Here is a 19,553-nt window from a genome sequence, read left to right on the forward strand (position 1 = left end):
CCTCATGCGGCTGCCTGCTGTGAGCGGAGAGTGGTAGGGAGACCATATTTTAACATTCAAAAAACAGGACACTCCACGGGGAGGGAAGCCCCACCCTGCCACCATCCACTCCCTCCAACTGCCCTCCACAGAAACCCCAACCCAGCCACCGCCACCGCTCCCTGTCCCCTGATCACCCCCTCCCAGGACCCCTGCCCCTAACTGCCCCCCAGGACCCCACCCCCTATCTAAGCACCACTGCTCCTTGTCCCCTGATTGCCCCCTCCCGAGACCCCTGCTCCAACTGCCCCTTGGGACCCCAGCCCCTATCTAAGCCTCCCTTCTCCTTGTCCCCAACTGCCACCTCCTGAGACCCCCCCCAACGTCCCCCCAAGACCTCACCCCTACCTGTCCCCTGACAAACCCCTGCGACTCCCATGCCTATCCAACCGCTGCCTGTCCCCTGACTGCCCCCAAACCTCCACCCCATCCAACCCCTGCTCCCTGTCCCTTGATTGCCCCCGAACCCCTACCCCGTCTCCAACCCCCAGCCCCCTGATCATGCCACTCAGACCAGCGTGTCTGGCTCCACGCAGCCCCAGACACCCTGCTGCATACATGCTGCCGTGCTCCCTCGCGGAGCCCACAGCCCCCCCCACACACACAGCACCTGCCTTCCAGATTTGAGCACCTCAAAATTCAGGAGTGCTCAAGCTCAGTTTGGGCAGCTGTTACTTCATTTCTCACAAATCAAATATACTGATCCACTGCAACTTGCTGTAGAAAAAGTAGGATAAAATTGAGCAAGAAATGCTTCCCAGTGGTTATTAGGACTGGAATTGCTATTTTCAACAGCCATTGCCTTTTTGTTTGTTTGTTTGTTTAAAAGGAAGACAGTGATATTGCATTGGCAAATTCCCCATAGAAAGAAAGAGTGGAACAAAAGAATAATAAAGGCACCTCAACTTTTCCTCATTTATGGAGGACAGTCTTATAATATACATCCAGATATCCTCCAATCACACAAGCTGAAAATTGTTCCACTTTACTGCAGCTCTGTAACCATATGGAAACCAATCCTGTCTGTGTTCTGTGCACATCCAAAATTCCTGCTGAATGACCCGCCCTGGGAGCGAGTTACCAGTGACCCAGGGCTGCGGCGGAAGGAGGGTGCAGGTGGTGGTGGGGAGAGCCCAGGGCTGGGGCGGCAGGAGGTGTGTGGGGGGCATTGGTGGGGGGGAAGGGATGAGCCCAGGGCTGGGGCAGCAGCGGGGTTGGGGAGGGCACTGGTGGGGGAAAGGGGAAAGCCCAGCGCTGAGGCAGCAGTGGGTGTGGGTTGGGGGGGGTAGAGCCCAGGGCTGGGGCAGCAGGGAGGTGCGGGGGGGAGCCCAGGGCTGGGGCGGGGGGCAGCCAAAAATTTTTTTGCTTGGGGCAGCAAAAAACCTAGAGCCAGCCCTGGGTCTTCATTGTCATTCTCTTTATTTTTGTTTGTTTCATGTTCTTCATAAGGCTCTTGTCTTCCCGATGAGTGTGTGGGTGTGCGTGGGTGTGGATGGGGCAGGGGCGGTGTGGGTGTGTGCATGTTTGTGTGTGTGTTGTAACACTGAATCTCTTCCCCCCCTTTTCTGTTTTGTTTCGCTGTTTTCTTTGTATTTTATGTTTTTTTCAGACTCCAGTCATTGTTGGGTTAGGTGGGCAGGTGATGGCTGATGTTGCAGGCCTGTGTTAGAGAGGAGTTCTCACTAGATGATCTGATGGGACCTTCAGGGCATGAAATCTATTGCTCTATGGTTGTATCATTCTTTATTTTATTTTTTTGTTTTTTTCACCATCCTGTTTTTTTGGGGTGGGGGTGGGGGGTGTTGTTTGTTTCTTTTTCTTTCTAGGGCCTGACACCAGCAATCCTGACTTTTCAACCTAGTAGCATGTTGTAATTTTTTAAAACAAATAAAGAAGAGTATTTAATTTCTACATGTGCCTCTGCCAGTCAGCAGTTGTAGACTCTTTTCCGTTTAAGTGGAGCGAGTATGACAGGGGGACAAAGATGTGTGTTACACATTTAAGCAACATCAACTGAATTAAGTTTGCTGGTGGGAATTATATGAAAGATAGTCTCCCCCCTCTCCCATTTCTGTGCTTGCTTCTCTCATGCAGAACACATACTTCTGGGTGGTATCTGCTCCTTTCCTCCATTATTACCCGAAAAGTGTAAAAGAGAACGAGCATCACACTGCATTTTGATGATGTTTTGAGACACTGTGGATCTTTGCCAAGTCTTAGCCATACCCACTGTTGTCTAACTTGAACTGGGAACTGGAGAAAAACATTTTTTAATAGGAATTGAAATAACGTATTCTTATACTAGAATCCTGGAGACAGCAAACCCCACCTCCCCAGCAGATCGAATTCAAGAAGACCCAGGCTATGCTCTCAGTTACATATATACAGAAGCTCTGATATGGTTCAAGAAAAAACACAGGGCAGAATTTATTCCTAGACCTTTCTTTATCATGACTCCAGATTAGAAATGCTTTTTTAAAAAAAAAAATGGCATGAGATTGTGGTCACTGAGTTCATTCTCCTGCAGTTCTCTGATCTGCCCCAGATCCAGCTTCTGCTTTTTTGTGGCATTTCTGGTTATTTATCTGCTAACACTGATGGCAAACATTCTCATCATCTTTATCACCCTAGTGGACCCTGCCCTTCACTGCCCCATGTATTTCTTTCTCCAGAACTTGTCCTTTGTGGACATCTTACTCAATTTAGTCACTGTACCAAAGATGCTGATGAACCTCCTCTCTAAGAATAAAGACATCTGCTTCTCTGGTGACATGACATATATGTATTTCTTCGTCTTTGACATCACAGAGTCCTTCCTCCTGTCCGCCATGGCTATGCAACTATATGTGGCCCACTTCATTCCACCACCATCATGAATAAGACATTTTGTAAAAGCTAGCAGTGACTTCTTGGATCTCAGGGATTCCCGTGGGAACTCTGCAAACAACGTAGTTATTTAGTTTCCCATTCTGCAGGTCCAGTGAATTGAACCACTTCTTTTGTGATGCATCCACAAGTTCTAGAGTTCATCTGTGCAGACTCCTACCTTTTTGTATGTATGCATTAATTGCCTCCACTATACTTACCTCTCCACCCTTTCTGATTATCCTCTTTTTCTATGTCCATATCATCTCCACCATCCTAAAGATGTCAACAACCAGAGGCAGGCCCAAAATCTTTTCCACCTGTTCCTCTCACTTCATTGTGGTGACTATTCTATGGCACGGCCAGTTTGATCTATCTCCGACCCAAATCCATCTACTCCACAAATACCAAGAAGCTGCTCTCTCTTTCCTACACAGTCTTCACACCCATGTTAAATCTCATTATCTATAGCCTGAGGAACAATGAGGGGCCCTCCAGAGAATTTTGGACCAAAGAAATGTGTTTTGATAAGGAGGTGAATATTTTAGGTAGCTGAAACTCTGATATTATGATGTCTCCTTGATCTGAAATCATAAAATGAACACAATTCTGTTTGTTAAGTATGTCAGCCTTCAAAGAAGGGAACCGGGATCAGATTCCAGCCTCACTTATGGTGACTAACTCCTGATTTACCCTGCTTTTACCAAGATCAGAATCCGAGGGCTTGTCTAAATGAACAGTTAGTGTGCAGCAAGCTGGGATGAAAATGTACCACATGCTACCAGTCCATGTGGACCCTGGTTTTGAGCTCTAAAGGTTCCCTATTGTGTTCTGTTATACTCTTCTTTGAAACAGGAGTAGGTCAATGCACACTGGAGAAATGTTAGTGCATGGTAGCAGTGTCCACACTGAAAGTTAATACACAGCGCTGTGCATTTTCACCCCAGCTTGACACCCACTAACTAGTCATCTAGACAAGTCCTGACTTCCTGTCTGCAGTCGTGTTTCTAAACTGCCTAGATGTCACTTCTTTTCAGGGCTGTATTGAACACATGCCATATGAAATAATCTCCACTGGCTATATACTGGTTTCTTGGTTTGTTTTAAGATGTTGGTTTTGTCTAACAGTAAAAACAGTAAAATATTTCACAGGGAAATTTTTACTGGTTTATCAAAATTTTGAAAATTTTTAAAAAAATCAATAACATTTTCTGATTGCTGAAAATGTGTATATATATATATATAAACCATTCTGCCAGGCAGAGCCATCAGCAATCAGGGCTGGGTTCAACATCTAGGCATTCCTTTCTATTGATACAACACACAAACGTCTCAAGCCCCCACCCAGTAACCTAGGAAGATTACACACCACCCCTGAGAGGCATTACTTCCCCACTCACAAGCAGAGAGTCTTGGTGTAGAAAAGAAACTTTTAATGAAAGCAGTGAAGTAACTCGATGTTAATTTGGGAAAACACCGCAAACAGGATTAATAAAACATAAACTCTAAGCAAAAGACCCACCCCCAAATAAGTTTAAGTCTCTTTAATGTGCCCATCCCTTCTCTGCACCCCACTCACAGTTGCTGTCCTTGGTCAGTGCAGACCCAGAGTTCATAGGTGCATCGGCAGAGTTCACCTCCCACCCTGGGTGGAAGTAAGGAGGCACCTTACTTGCTCCATGGCCCCTCACTGCCAGCCGCCCTGCTGGCCACTTGCTGCACCTCTCCACCAGCCACTCACTGTGCTTCCTGGCCACCTTGCCAACCGCTCGCTCGCTGTGCCACCTGGCCACCTCACCAGCTGTTCATTCACCAGCTGATTGTCAGTCACCTTCTGCTGCCACCTGCCTCTCTGCTGTGACCTCTGCACATAAGTCTCATAGCGATTTTCAGCTCTTTGCAGGATGGGCAGAAACACTCCAACTTGAGTGATTTCAGCTCTCAGTGATTTTCAGCTCTGGGCAGAAACACAGTGTCACAGGTTGAATCACAGAAACCCCCTTGGGAACTGCCAAGTGATGTGCCAAGACTACCTCTGCTCCTGCTTTCCCTGCCAGCTCGGGACCCAAGCACCCTGTCTTGCTGAGTCAGACATGCCCATCTGCTCCAACACAGACCCAGGATCTGAATTACGTGCCCAAAAGCTGCAGACTTAACTGAAAGCAGCTGACAGAAGTGTTCTTGTCTTTACACTCAGATACCTAACTCCCAATGGGGTCTAAACCCAAATGAATTTGTATTACCCTATATAAAGCTTATACAGCCTAAACTCATAAATTGTTCGCCCTCTATAACACTGATAGAGAGATATGTACAGTTGTTTGCCCTCCCACACACACAGGTATTAATACATGCTCTGAGTTAATTAATAAGTAAAAAGTGATTTTATTAAATACCAAAAGTAGGATTTAAGTGGTTCCAAGTAGTAACAGAGACAAGAAAGTGAATTATCAAGCAAAATAAAATAAAACACACAAATCTAAGCCTAATACAGTAATACAACTGAGTACAGGTAAAAATCTCACCCTGAAAGATGTTTCAAGAAGTCTCTTTCACAGACTGGATGCCTTTCTAGTCTGGGCACAATCCTTTCCCCTGGTACAGCCCTTGTTCCAGCTCAGGTGGTAGCTAGGGGATTCATAGAATCTCAGGGTTGGAAGGGACCTCAGGAGGTCATCTAGTCCAACCCCCTGCTCAAAGCAGGACCAAACCCAACTAAATCATCCCAGCCAGGGCTTTGTCAAGCCTGACCTTAAAAACCTCTAAATAAGGAGATTCCACTACCTCCCTAGGTAACCCATTCCAGTGCTTCACCACCCTACTAGTGAAAAAGTTTTTCCTAATATACAGCCTAAACCTCCCCCTCTGCAACTTGAGACCATTACTCCTTGTTCTGTCATCTTCTACCACTGAGAACAGTCTAGATCCATCCTCTTTGGAACCCCCTTTCAGGTAGTTGAAAGCAACTATCAAATCCCCCCTCATTCTTCTCTTCTGCAGACTAAACAATCTCAGTTCCCTCAGCCTCTCCTCATAAGTCATGTGCTCCAGCCCCCTAATCATGTTTGTTGCCCTCCGCTGGACTCTCTCCAATTTATCCACATCCTTCTTGTAGTGTGGGGCCCAAAACTGGACACAGTACTCCAAATGAGGCCTCACCAGTGCTGAGTAGAGGGGAATGATCACATCCCTTGATCTGCTGGAAATGCCCCTCATGATGGCTCTCCCTTTTCTCTGTTCCACCCACTTATAGATCTTTTGCATAAGGCGGGAATTGTTTGTCCCTCTGGATCCCCTCTCCCGCCCAATGGAAAAGCACCAGGTTAAAGATTGTTCCAGTTCAGGTGACATGATCACATGTTACTGTAAGACTTCATTACACACTTGCCAGCACACAGGTATACAGGAAGACTTACAGGTAAAACATACCCATCTGCAGTCAATTGTCCCAGTAAATGGGAGTCATCAAGATTCCAAACCACCATTAGTGGCCCACACTTTGCATAATTACAATTGGCTCTCAGTTATATTTTTATTTTCAGATATGAGTGGTACATTTATACAAATAGGATGATCACACCCAGTAGATTATAAACTTTGTAATGATACATTACAAGAAACCTTCTGCATGAGACATATTCCAGTTACAATAGTGTATTTTCATAAAATCTTATAGTGTGCAATGTCATACACAGTAGCTCACATGTGATTTCAGCTCTGATTGAGCATTTATCTATGCTCAATGTATGCAAGTAAATATGGCAGGCGACCAGCTTGGCTTAACAGTGAAACCCTTGCTCGTCTTAAACACAAAAAAACAGCTTACAAGAAGTGGAAGATTGGACAAATAACCAGGGAGGAGTACAAAAGTATTGCTCAGGCATGCAGGTGTGAAATTAGGAAGGCCAAATCACACTTGGAGTTGCAGCTACCCGGAGATGTTAGGAGTAACAAGAAGCGTTTCTTTAGGTATGTTAGCAACAGGAAGAAATTCAAGGAAAGTGTGGGCCCCTTGCTGAATGAGGGAGGGAACCTAGTGACAGAGAATGTGGAGAAAGCTAATGTACTCAATGCTTTTTTTGCCTCTGTCTTCACAGACAAGGTCAGCTCCCAGACAGCTGCACTCTGCAGCACGGTATGGGGAGGAGGTGACCAGCTCTCTGTGGAGAAAGAAGTAGTTCGGGACTATTTAGGAAAGCTGGACGAGCACAAGTCCATGGGGCTGGATGCGCTGCATCCGAGGGTGCTAAAGGAATTGGCCGATGAGGTTGCAGAGCCATTGGCCATTATCTTTGAAAAAATCATGGCGATCGGGGGAGGTCCCGGACGACTGGAAAAAAGCTAATGTAGTGCCCATCTTTAAAAAAGGGAAGAAGGAAGATCCAGGGAACTACAGGCCAGTCAGTCTCACCTCAGTCCCTGGAAAAATCATGGAGCAGGTCCTCAAGGAATCAATCCTGAACCACTTAAAGGAGGGGAAAGTGATCAGGAACAGTCAGCATTGATTCACCAAGGGCAAGTCATGCCTGACTAATCTAATTGCCTTCTATGATGAGATAACCGGCTCTGTGGATGAGGGGAAAGCAGTGGATGTGCTATTTCTGGACTTTAGCAAAGCTTTTGATACAGTCTCCCACAGTATTCTTGCCAGCAAGATAAAGAAGTATGGGCTGGATGAATGGACGGTAAGGTGGATAGAAAACTGGCTAGATGGTCGGGCTCAACGGGTAGTGATCAATGGTTCCATGTCTAGTTGGCAGCCGGAATCAAGTGGAGTGCTCCAAGGGTCGGTGCTGGGGAGGTTTTATTCAATATCTTCATTAACGATCTGGAGGATGGTGTGGACTGCACCCTTAGCAAGTTTGCTGATGACACTAAACTGGGAGGAGTGGTTGATACGCTGGAGGGTAGGGCTAGGATACAGAGGGACCTAGACAAATTAGAGGATTGGGCCAAAAGAAATCTGATGAGGTTCAACAAGGACAAGTGCAGAGTCCTGCACTTAGGACGGAAGAATCCCATGCACTGTTACAGACTAGGGACCGAATGGCTGGGCAGCAGTTCTGCAGAAAAGGACCTAGGGGTTACGGTGGACGAAAAGCTGAATATGAGTCAACAGTGTGCCCTTGTTGCCAAGAAGGCTAATGGCATTTTGGGTTGTATAAGTAGGGGCATTTCCAGCAGATCGAGGGATGTGATCATTCCCCTCTACTCAGCACTGGTGAGGCCTCATTTGGAGTACTGTGTCCAGTTTTGGGCCCCACACTACAAGAAGGATGTGGATAAATTGGAGAGAGTCCAGCGGAGGGCAACAAACATGATTAGGGGGCTGGAGCACATGACTTATGAGGAGAGGCTGAGGGAACTGGGATTGTTTAGTCTGCAGAAGAGAAGAATGAGGGGGGATTTGATAGCTGCTTTCAACTACCTGAAAGGGGGTTCCAAAGAGGATGGATCTAGACTGTTCTCAGTGGTAGAAGATGACAGAACAAGGAGTAATGGTCTCAAGTTGCAGAGGGGGAGGTTTAGGTTGGACATTAGGAAAAACTTTTTCACTAGTAGGGTGGTGAAGCACTGGAATGGGTTACCTAGGGAGGTAGTGGAATCTCCTTCCTTAGAGGTTTTTAAGGTCAGGCTTGACAAAGCCCTGGCTGGGATGATTTAGTTGGGTTTGGTCCTGCTTTGAGCAGGGGGTTGGACTAGATGACCTCCTGAGGTCCCTTCCAACCCTGAGATTCTATGATTCTATGATTCTATTTAAAATAACAAAGAGACTCCTGATGAAGCTCACCTAGCTTGTTCTTTAAAGAGTGGTGAGGAACTGGTTAAACCAGTCCAGGGAGGACCCTTGGTGCAGGGGTGCAGCCTCCTAGCTAAGAAGCCTGTCCCCACCCCTGTTACTGTCACAGGGTCCTGGCATTCAAGTCCCTGGCTTAATGAGGTTTTTACAACTGAGTGTGACTCCCTCATTTGGTACAGGTTAAGCATAGACTTGCTTCTCTGTATTCCTAAAATAATTACAACATTGGTAACCATATGTCACTACCCCTGCATTCATTACTAAGGTGATTTGTAACCCAACACCTGCCAAAGTTGATAACTTTGACATGGCTCTATCTGCTGAATATGTAACCAGAGCAGGAGCAAACTGTATTTACATAAACACACCCAAAGTCTCTCCCCCTCCCAGCTAGCTGTCAGGGAAGCATTTATTCAGACCCACTAGAGAAGAAAGGAGAGAGAGAGAGAGAGAGAATTCTATCAATTGTTTTTAACTTAAACTGAAATTTGGAAAATCTATTCCAGTACTAGTTTTGACCAAAATAAGTAAGGCTTATTGAAAATTTTCCAGTGAAACCTGGGTTTTCAGTTAAAAGTTTTCACAAAAAGAGTCTGTTCTATGCAGAAAAATTCGATTTTTTAAATAAAATAATTGGACATATTTCAGTCCCAAACAAGTATATTAAGCTGAAGTCTGAAATATTTAAATTTGGATATGGTTCCTCAGTGACTTGTGGAAGTTGTAGTTCAATTGCCTCATGGGCCATTTTCCTTTATGGGCCATGCACCTAAGCTGTACTACATCTCCCATGATACACCAGTGGGCAGAGGGAATCTACAAGAGGGGTGATAAGGGAGTTGTAGTCCTGATCAGGAATTCTGGTCAAATGAGAACGGAAGTGTGAGGCACCTGCACTACAACACACACAAAATGTTGTGTGGTATTCAGTCAAACGCCTTACAGACTATTAAATATAGTACATCAATACTATTACTTCAGCAACAGCCTCCGTCCCCCTCATGCTAAAGCTTTTCTCAGATGTATGCCCTGATGGGCTCCATTATTATTGTCCCCCTTTATGCTGATCCTCATCTCTTACATTCATATCATCTACACCATCCTGGCTCTTACCTTTATATAGAAAATTGATTTGTGGTCCAGTCTTAGAAGGTAACAATAAAATAGTGAGACAGGAGTAGTCAAGCTTGGTTGCCTTTATTAATAAAGTTACCTTTATTATTTAAGAATAGCGCATAACAAAGGGAGACCTATAATACCCAATCCTAATGGAACCAAAGGCTGCAGCCCAAGGCAATCTAATCCCAATTCGGTCTGATCCAATCAATAACCCAAACATACACTCTTTTATAGTTAGATGTGTTGACAGTCTATAAATTCCCTTTTTACACTCAGGATAATTACTTATAATCTGTTTTCTCTGATACAGATATTGCAATAGCCATTCTTCCCATACTAACACAACTAGTCCGTCTTGCATTCAGAACACTCTTTCTGTTAAAGAGAATATTGCACTAAACATTAAATGACTAAACTTCTCATTCTCACTAAATTCAATTTTTCTGCTCTGAATAAAGGTGATACAATTTAGCATTATTACTACAAATTATTCTTAAATGTTGCTGGGCGTTTGGATCACCTGATAATAGGCCTTCACTGAGAAATAGGCCCTTAGCCTAATCGTCAGGAGGCAGGAAGCCTTCCCTACATGCTTTCCACACTTCATTGTAGTGACTCTCTTCTACAGTAAGGACAGCTTGACCTACTTATGACCTAAGTCCAGCTACTCCCCAGATCCCAAAAAGCTGCTATCTTTCACCTACACCATCCTCATGCCCATGCTAAACCACATGATCTACAGCCTGAAGAAGAACAAGGTGAAGGCCCCTGAGGAAAACACTGGGCAAGAAAATGTGTTGACCGCAATGGTAGTTGTTTTGCTACAGAAGTGAGTATTTCAACTAACAAGAAGGCTGAAATGAGCCTCTTAGAATCTGTGTTTGACCAGAGTTCATCATCACTAGACCTGAGGTCAGAATAACAAAGGTGGGAGTTTTAAAAGCACCTAAGCTATGCAGCTATCTCCCATTGTAAACAATGAGGTGACTAACTCACTTTGGCAGTTTTGGAAATCTTTCTAAGTGCCTAGCTCCCTAGTTAGATCCTTTGAAAATCTGGCTGTGCATTGAAAACTTTCTGTTGAAATCTTTCCTGGAATGAAAGAAGTTTTCAAGAAAACAGAAATTTTCTTGGGGAAGAAAATCCATTTTCATCAAATTATTTGGGGGGTTTATAGAAAAAAATAAAACAAAACAAAAATGGAAACCAAAACCTGCTTGTTTCGTTTTTTTAATCTTTGCAGGCTTTTGGTATTTCTATTAAAATCTGAATGATTTAAAAGAAAATATATTTCCCCACAGAGATTTTTTTCCCTGACCAGCTCTAATTATAATTGGCCTTGGAAGGATTAGATTTTTATTGGTAAATGTTGGCAAATATTGATTTCAATGTGCGCACACAAAGCAATGAAAAATATTTCTATCAATAATAACCAAAAGTTATTTCTATGAAATTCTATGAAAAGTTACAGCTAGGCAAAGTAAGAAAAATGCTGCTTGAGAACTTAATAGTTTTTGATTTAAGGATACTGACTTTGTATATTTTGACATTATGTTGACAATTTGTTTTAATGATTATAAAACGTTAACTCTTTAAATCTCAACATTTACTGCCATTAAACAACTATTGTCTGACATCTCCCTGTTGTGTGAACGTCCCATGATTTCCCACAACCCTGAAAAGGGTTTGAACAACTCATTTTATTTTTCACATGCATTACTGATTATTATTTCATTTCTGTTTGAAATACCAGCAGCTCATGCTGAGAGCTGGTTAGACTGCCCTGGAGTTACATCTCCATCCCCCTTCATGGAGAAGTTTTAATATTGTGGTTTTTGCTCTTAGTCGAAATGAAGCTCAAAAACTCCTCCATGAAATGGAATACCTTTCTTTGCCCACTTCCATTGAGGCTGGTGTTTCCATAAGAATCTAAAATATATGGGCTTGATTACATTCCCATGGTCCTTTAATGTATCAACAGCAGCAGGCATGAGACCTGTCATGAAAGTATGACTCTGATTCTTAGAAATGCACATTATCTTGTCAGCACTTGATGTTCAAGAGATCTAAGTGTTAAGAAACAAGTGCTCAAGGGGGATTACCCCGACCACAACTCAATATGGTGCACTACATTGAAAAATTGGCCTAGGATTTTCAAGGGAAGCTAAAAGGACTAAGTGCCAAATTCTTGTTGAATGTCAGAATAATTTGAGTGCCTTACTTGTGACATCTTAAAAGAATCCCAGCCATGATCACCATGGTATTGGTTCTTTCCTCTGAAGTAGCTGGTATTGTTGGAGACAGGACGATTGCGTGGACTTTCAATAAGAGTTGGGTACCTAACTCCACTAGGCCCCTTTTAAAATCACAGCTAAGAGCAGTTACAAAAACGATTTAGGTCTTCGTTCTGCATGATTAATAAAACTCCCTTCTCTAGACCATGTTCAGATCACATTTAAGACAGCAACCGAAACCATGGAAGAAGAGGAAAAAAGAATTTGAGGGAAAGAAAGACATTGTTGGACTGTCTGACATGTAAATTTAACTCCTAACTTTTTCTCCCTTATAAGTTCATTCAAAAAGAGAAACTTAGTGTCAGCTACATTTTGATGGAAGGCCACATTTTACTGATAGCTCTCCTCAAGGCAACCTTCACCTCCTGGTTCCTCAGGCTGTAGACAATGGGGTTGAACATGGGAGTTACCACAGTGTAGAGCAGGGAGAACACTTTGTTGAAATCCAGAGACTGGTTTCCTGATGGTGCCACATACATGATGATCAGAGCCCCATAGAATGTTGAAACCACAATGAGGTGGGAGGAGCAGGTGGAAAAGGCCTTTTTCCTCCCAGTGGTGGATGGGATTCTCAAGATGGTCAGGATGACATAGATGTAGGATGTGATGGTCAGGATAAATGGGATCATTGATATAGTAGAGGCAGAGATTAGAGCTGTTATCTCTATCAGGCTGGTGCTGGTACATGGAAGCTTCAACACAGCTGTTAAATCACAGAAAAAGTGGTTGATCTCACGAGGACCGCAGAAGGGCAACAGGGATGCCATAATTACTGTGAAGGAAGGAGCCACAAAGCCTAATGCCCAGGAAGCAAAGGCCAACAGAAAGGAAAACCTGGGGCTCATATTGCTTGCATAATGCAGTGGATTACATATTGCCAAGTACCGGTCATAGGACATTCCAGTCAGGAGGAAACACTCAGTAGCTCCCAGAAAGCTAAAAACAAACAACTGAAGGAAACAGCCCAGGAGAGAAATGGTCTTGTCACCTGTTGCAAGACTCACCAGCAGCCTGGGGATGATATTGGAGACATAGCCAGTCTCCAGGAAGGATAAATTGCTGAGGAAGAAATACATGGGGGTGTGTAGGTGGTGATCAGTCCACACGGTCAGAATGAGGAGAAGGTTCCCAGCAATGGTTGCTAGGTAGATGATGAAGAACACCACAAAAAGGGTTATCTGCAGCTCGGGAAGAGTCTCAAATCCTACAAGCAGGAACTCTGTAATGAGTGTATGGTTTCCTTTCTCTAGTCCAGCCATTGATTATCTAAAGGGGAATAAATAGGGTTGATAAAAATTCATATAATTTAAGGCAAGAAGAGACCAATGTGATCATCTAGTCTGACCTCCTGCATAACACAGGTTAGAGAATTTCCCCAAGTGATTCTTGCATCACACCCATATCTTATGGTTGAATGAGAGCACATATCTTGGAGAGAGATTCAAATTTTGATTTGGAGACTTCAAACTTGATCCTTTTTTTATTTTTTGGTGAATTTCCAAGATCAGTTGATAAAGATAACTGTGTTGATATCATAAAGTTCTGTGAGGTATTTGACTTAGTACTGCATGGCATTCTGATTAATTAATTAATTAATTCTAATTAATGCACAGTGTCATATATCTGGAAGAAAGTAGGTCGCATATACAGGATTGAGGACTGTACCATCAAAAGCAGTTACTCTGGCTTGGGTGTTATGGTAGATAACCAATTGAATTTGAGATCCCAGTGTGACGATGTGGCTAAGAGAGTTAATCAATCTCTGGATGTATCTAAAAGGAATATCAAGTAGGAATAGAGAGGTGGTATTGCATACATATACAGCATTACTGTGTTCGTGACTGCAATACTGTTTCCAGTGCTGGTGTCCACACTTCAAAAGGAATCTTGAAAAATTGGGAAGTGTTAAAAAAAGAGCTGTGAGAATGATCATGGGTTTGAAAAATCTGCCTTACAGTGAGGCACTCAAGAAGCTAAATTTATTTAGCTTACACAAGAGAATGTTAACAAACAACTTGATCACAGTCTGTATGTTCCTAAACAGGGAGAAGAGTTCTGACTGTGGAACTCGGTTTGATCTAGCAGATAAAGAATTCAATGGTTAGAACCTGAAGCTAGACAAATTCAGATTTGAAGTAAGAGAGCACATTTTTTTTTAGAAGTGAGAGTAAATATCATTGGAACAACTTACCCAGGGATGTGGTGGATTTTAGTCTTTAAAATGAGATTGGATGTCTCTTCCAAATGTTCAGATTCAACTAGGAGTTTTGTGCTGGATTCAGATCTGGTAAAGGTCCTCCAAGTGTCACAGCTAAATGCAAGGTGGAACAGATTGTTTAGCATAAGTAATTAGCACATATCAAAAAGGACCATTCAAGGTAAAGTGGCCCATTAACCCTTCTGCAGTCATTTGGCAAAAACAGGGGGTTAGTGCATTGCATATTGTTGTAATAAGCCAAGCCATAAATCCAGTGTCTCTGTTCAGTCCAGGATTTTTAGTGTCTACCAGAGTTATGAATTTAAGCTTCCAGACTCACCTTTTGAAAGTGTGGTGGGCAGATACTTCACCAGAGAAGTAGATTGCATCATGGAACGGGCCACCCAAATACACCAAGACAACCTGCTTCAACACAGAAATACCACCCCCCTCTGACCGCACACCAATAGTTGTCACAGACCATTCCGCAGTGGAATCCATAGAGGGTATCATCAAACAACTATGACCTATATTCGATGGGGACCCAATCCTGAAATAAATCTTTCCTGAACTCCCACTTCTGGCCTTCATGCAACTCCCCCCAACCTCTCCAAGCTCATCATCAGAAGCAAGCTCCCCACAGACCAGGACTTCCCAGATATAGACTGGAAGACAAGTGCTAGTAGTAATAATAGGACTGAGATTTTCCTGAATGTGATAGCTGATGGATTCCTTCACCAAGTAGTTGAAGAACCAACAAGAGGGGATGCCATTTTAGATTTGGTTTTGGTGAGTAGTGAGGACCTCATAGAAGAAATGGTTGTAGGGGACAACCTTGGTTTGAGCGATCATGAGCTAATTCAGTTCAAACTAAATGGAAGGATAAACAAAATATAGATCTGTGACTAGGGTTTTTGATTTCAAAAGGGCTAACTTTAAAAAATTAAGGAAATTAGTTAGGGAAGTGGTTTGGACTGAAGACCACGTGGATCTAAAGGCAGAGGAGGCCTGGAATTACTTAAAGTCAAAGTTGCAGAAACTATCAGAAGCCTGCATTCCAAGAAAGGGGAAAACATTCGTAGTCAGAAGTCGTAGACCAAGCTGGATGAGCAAGCATCTCAGAGAGGTGATTAAGAAAAAGCAGAAAGAGGGGAGGAATAGCTCAGTGGTTTGAGCTCCCTGAATCCTTTGGGAAGCTCTGGGTTGGGAAGGAATTTTTCCTCCAGGGCAGATTGGCAGAGGCCCTGGGGATTTTTCACCTTCCTCTGTAGCGTGGGGCATGGGTCACTTGCCAGAGGATTCTCTGCACCTTGAAGTCTTTAAACCACAATTTGAGGACTTCAATAACTCAGACATAGGTTAGGGGTTTGTTACAAGAGTGGATGGGTGAGATTCTGTGGCCTGCATTGTGCAGGAGGTCAGACTAGATGATCATAATGGTCCCTTCTGACCTTAAAGTCTATGATTCTATGACACACCAACTCAAAGGAGCAAGAGACCCTGACTTAACAGATGCAAAACCCGCAGACATATCTCCACTGCTACAATGATCAACACTCCCCAGAACACACCTTTCAAGATCCATGGGTCTACACATGCCTATCACAACACGTGGTGCACCTCATCCCGTGCACTAAGTGACCCACTAACAGCTATGTGGGTGATATCGACAATCACTGCACACTCAGATACACTCACACAGGAAAATGATAGAAGACAAAAACACCATGTCACCTGTGAGTAAACACTTTACACAAAGCTATCACTCTATATCTGACTTATGATCCTTATCCTGCAAGGAGACCTGCACAACACTTTCGAAAGATAAGCCTGGGAGCTTAAATTCATAACTTTGCTAAACCCTAAAAATCCTGGATTGAACAGAGACCTTAGATTTATGGCTTATTACAAAGATGTGTAGTGTACTAACCCTTCTTTTTGTCCTGCGATTGCAGAGGTGTTAATGGGCCACTCTACCTTGAATGGGCCCTTAGAATATGTGCTAACTACATATAGTAAACAATCTGTTCTACCTTGCATTTTGTGGTGACCCTTGAAATACCTTTCCCAGACTTTCAGAAGAGCTCTGTGTGGCTTGAAAGCTTGTCTCTCTCACCAACAGAAGTTGATCCGATAAAAGATATTTATTGTCTATCTGAAACCCAGATGGAGCTGCAGGCTGATATGTTGTTGGTACACAGGGCAGTGTGGCCACATCCTCATCACCAAGAGTGGAAGACCGGCAAGAAGCTTCCATCCCAAGACAGGGAAGAGGCAAGAAGCGTGTGCTCAGAGAGACCAGAAAAAGGAAAATGGGCAGCTGACCTGTCACCATGTCACTGACAAACATTGATTAGTTCATTCTCCCCACGTGTAACACAGCAGAAAGGGCAGTGTTTTTTTTCTCTCTTTTTCATAGACGGGGAACTGAGACATGACGGGAGGTTGGGGAAATTGTAGGGCCTGTGGGAATTTGGGGAAGGTCTCTGGCCTGTGTTATACAGGATGTCAGAGTAGATTATCACAATGGTCTATGAAGCTATGATTCTATAAGATATTTTACCCAGGAATGGAAAGTTACTACTCAAGTGTCCTACTGTCTGTTATTTTCAAAGGGACAAGCTATAACTTTCAGTGGGAGCCAGAAAATTAAGCTCAGTTGAAAAAAAAACCTCAGCCATGATGAATAAGAATTGTGATGGAGAATAACACTGAAAATACTCCTGTGCCATTCCATCAATTAATAAATGTCTTCTTCTAGAATATTGTGTTCTGGTACTGATCTCCGCATCCCATAATAGGATAGAGCAGAAATAGAGGGAGTTCAGATCTGGACAGGGAAAAAAAAAGGATTGAAAGAATGAAAACAATATTTATTGAAAAGATAGATGGAAACAAAAGGGACTGGTAAATGGAGCTAGCAGGGAAGTTATTTTCTACCCGATGAACAATTTTAATGAAAATTAAAAAAAAAAAGAAAAACCTAAAATTGTATTGAAATGTTTGGAGTTTTCACTGAAAAAAAACCACACACACACAATTTTGGGGGATGGAGAGATTGGTTGTCAAAAACAAACAAATAAACAAACTTACCGCTTTTTTATTTTCTTTTTTCGGTGAAAACACTTTTTTTTATTAAAACAATTTATTTTGTTGAAATTTCTGTTTCCTCAAAAAGCTATTTCCCATCTAAAGAAATTTTTGCAAAAAAAAAAGAATATCAATTTTGACTAAACAAAGAACTAAAAGAAAGAAAAAATTACCTGTTGTGAATCTTGACACTTCATCTATTCTGTCTTGAACAGTAATCAGACATATTCCATTGGCCACCTCTCTCTCTCTCTCTCATATAAAACACAGCCTCCATCCATCCAGCATGCACCCAGCCATGTCTGAAACGATTATATCAGACAGAACGAGGTAAATCCTCAGAATGGTCCACTGACAACATTCATTCACGAAAGACTCTTTGGCTTTGAGATCCCTTGGCTTTTTATTGTTTATTTCAGATCACTAAGACCCAGGGAATTCTCTCTCTCTCCTCCCACTTCCCACTCCCTCCTGTTTCATGGATTTTACAAATATTGTGGCATGTGCTACAAAAGGGATCTATTAACATGTTTAAGTAGCTGCGATCATAGGCAATTTTACTCATGTCACTCCAGAGGAGACAATCTGGCTATTTAATCTCATGTCATAAATGAGATCTCTTTTGACCAAGCCACTTTTATCTTTCTTTGAAACTTTGAAGCAGAGTCATCTAGAGATTGGGTTATTTTCAGAGTTTATGGCCAAATTCTCTAGAGGTATCTGAAGTCAGCCTTTAGTTGTGTGCAGCTAGTGACATGATCTCAAAAAAACCCCCCACCTTTTAAGATATCAGCACGGCTTTTGTATATTGTAGGCAGACAGGATGGAATAGTTAAATCTGAGGATTAAATTCCAAACTATCTGACTCCCATCCGTTACCCTCTGCTGCCCCCAAGGGCATTTAGGGAAGTATCATCCATGTTCCCTTCTCCCGACTCAAGAAAGAGCCAAGCCCTTGGAGCCTGACAGACCCAAACAAAGCAGCAGCCAAATTTCACTAGGTACATTTTACCCGGAGACCACAATCTACTTGGTGACTCACATGTGCCGAGCTCATTTGATGGGTGGAGCTCAGAAGAGTATCACCACTACTTTTTTCCCAGATCTACCTACGGCCTCACCCACCCAATGTTTTTTTTTCTGCCAGATGATGGCACTACAGAGGAACCTGAGGCATGTCAACAGCAAGTGTCCCATGAACCATCATTGGATCATAGTCCACAGTTTGGTTAACTGTTGTATCAACCTATTTTTTGTTTGGTTTTCTGGTTGGCATTTGCAGCATTCAACCAGCTTCTGTCATGAGCACCAACCTAAGGAGCAATGAAACAGTTGCCTTGATTACAAACATATGGTCTGTCATAGCAGGAAAACCAAGATGTGGGCAGTCCAAAAAGGCACAATTAAGAGATGTTATGGTTACAGTGCTAATTGCACCTCCAACCACCGTGTGGTCTCTCTGAGTCTACTGGCTCACGCGTTTGGTCTCTTGCCCGTAGAATCTTATGATCCTTCTACTCTTGGATCAGGACCTGGGTACAAACCCCTAATCAAATGCCAACCTCTTATTACTGAATAGGTTCAACTGGACATGTGTGTTTCCTCTCTTTGGGGGCCTATGACCACTGATATGGTGATAAACATCCTTTTGAAAACAAGTTCAGTTATTAGCAAACAGAACAAAGCTTTAGATTAAATCATTTCAAAACTACAACCAGACCACATGCATGTTTTGACTCCTCTAATCTTACATTTCACTAAAGCTAACTCCAATGGTCTTTCCACTTAAGTTACAGGAATAGAACCAGTTCACCTTCTCTTAGTAAGTCAAGGAGCTTTTGTCCTATTTTGTCTTCCAGAGCATGACTCCCCCTAGTCTGTCTTTCAGAAAAGCTATGGTTTTTTTTTGTTTTTTTGTTTTTTGTTTTTTTAAACACCCTCACTACGTCTCTCTGGCCACCAATTACAATATTGTTCAGTGATCTGTGTTACAGGCCTGAGGTGTAAAATCTTTTCTTCTGTCTCAGACCTGTTTCTCACAGTCAGCCAGCCAAACGTGCTGCTGCCAGATGGTTGCTCAGTTGTTTTGTGATTAGACTCATTCAGCCTTAATGGGTTACAATCATCGCTCTTGTGATTGGTGGGGGGA

At 43.0% G+C, this 19,553-nt stretch overlaps 2 protein-coding genes across 2 annotated transcripts in view; one reads left to right on the top strand and one right to left on the bottom strand.

The window, feature by feature from the left end:
- LOC120381226 (olfactory receptor 1020-like) overlaps positions 1-19,553 on the top strand; it is a 233,212-nt gene continuing 213,659 nt past the window's right edge. Inside the window, exon 1 of the mRNA XM_039499380.1 lies at positions 1-33. The gene's annotated coding sequence lies outside the window, so the exon portion shown is untranslated. The remainder of the gene's footprint in view (positions 34-19,553) is intronic.
- Positions 12,423-13,376, bottom strand: LOC120380134 (olfactory receptor 2AP1-like). The gene has a single exon (XM_039497628.1). It carries the CDS (start codon positions 13,374-13,376, stop codon positions 12,423-12,425), a length of 954 nt encoding a protein of 317 aa, XP_039353562.1.

The sequence above is a fragment of the Mauremys reevesii genome, linkage group 13 (genome assembly GCF_016161935.1).
Source record: "Mauremys reevesii isolate NIE-2019 linkage group 13, ASM1616193v1, whole genome shotgun sequence".
Lineage (NCBI taxonomy): Eukaryota > Metazoa > Chordata > Testudines > Geoemydidae > Mauremys > Mauremys reevesii.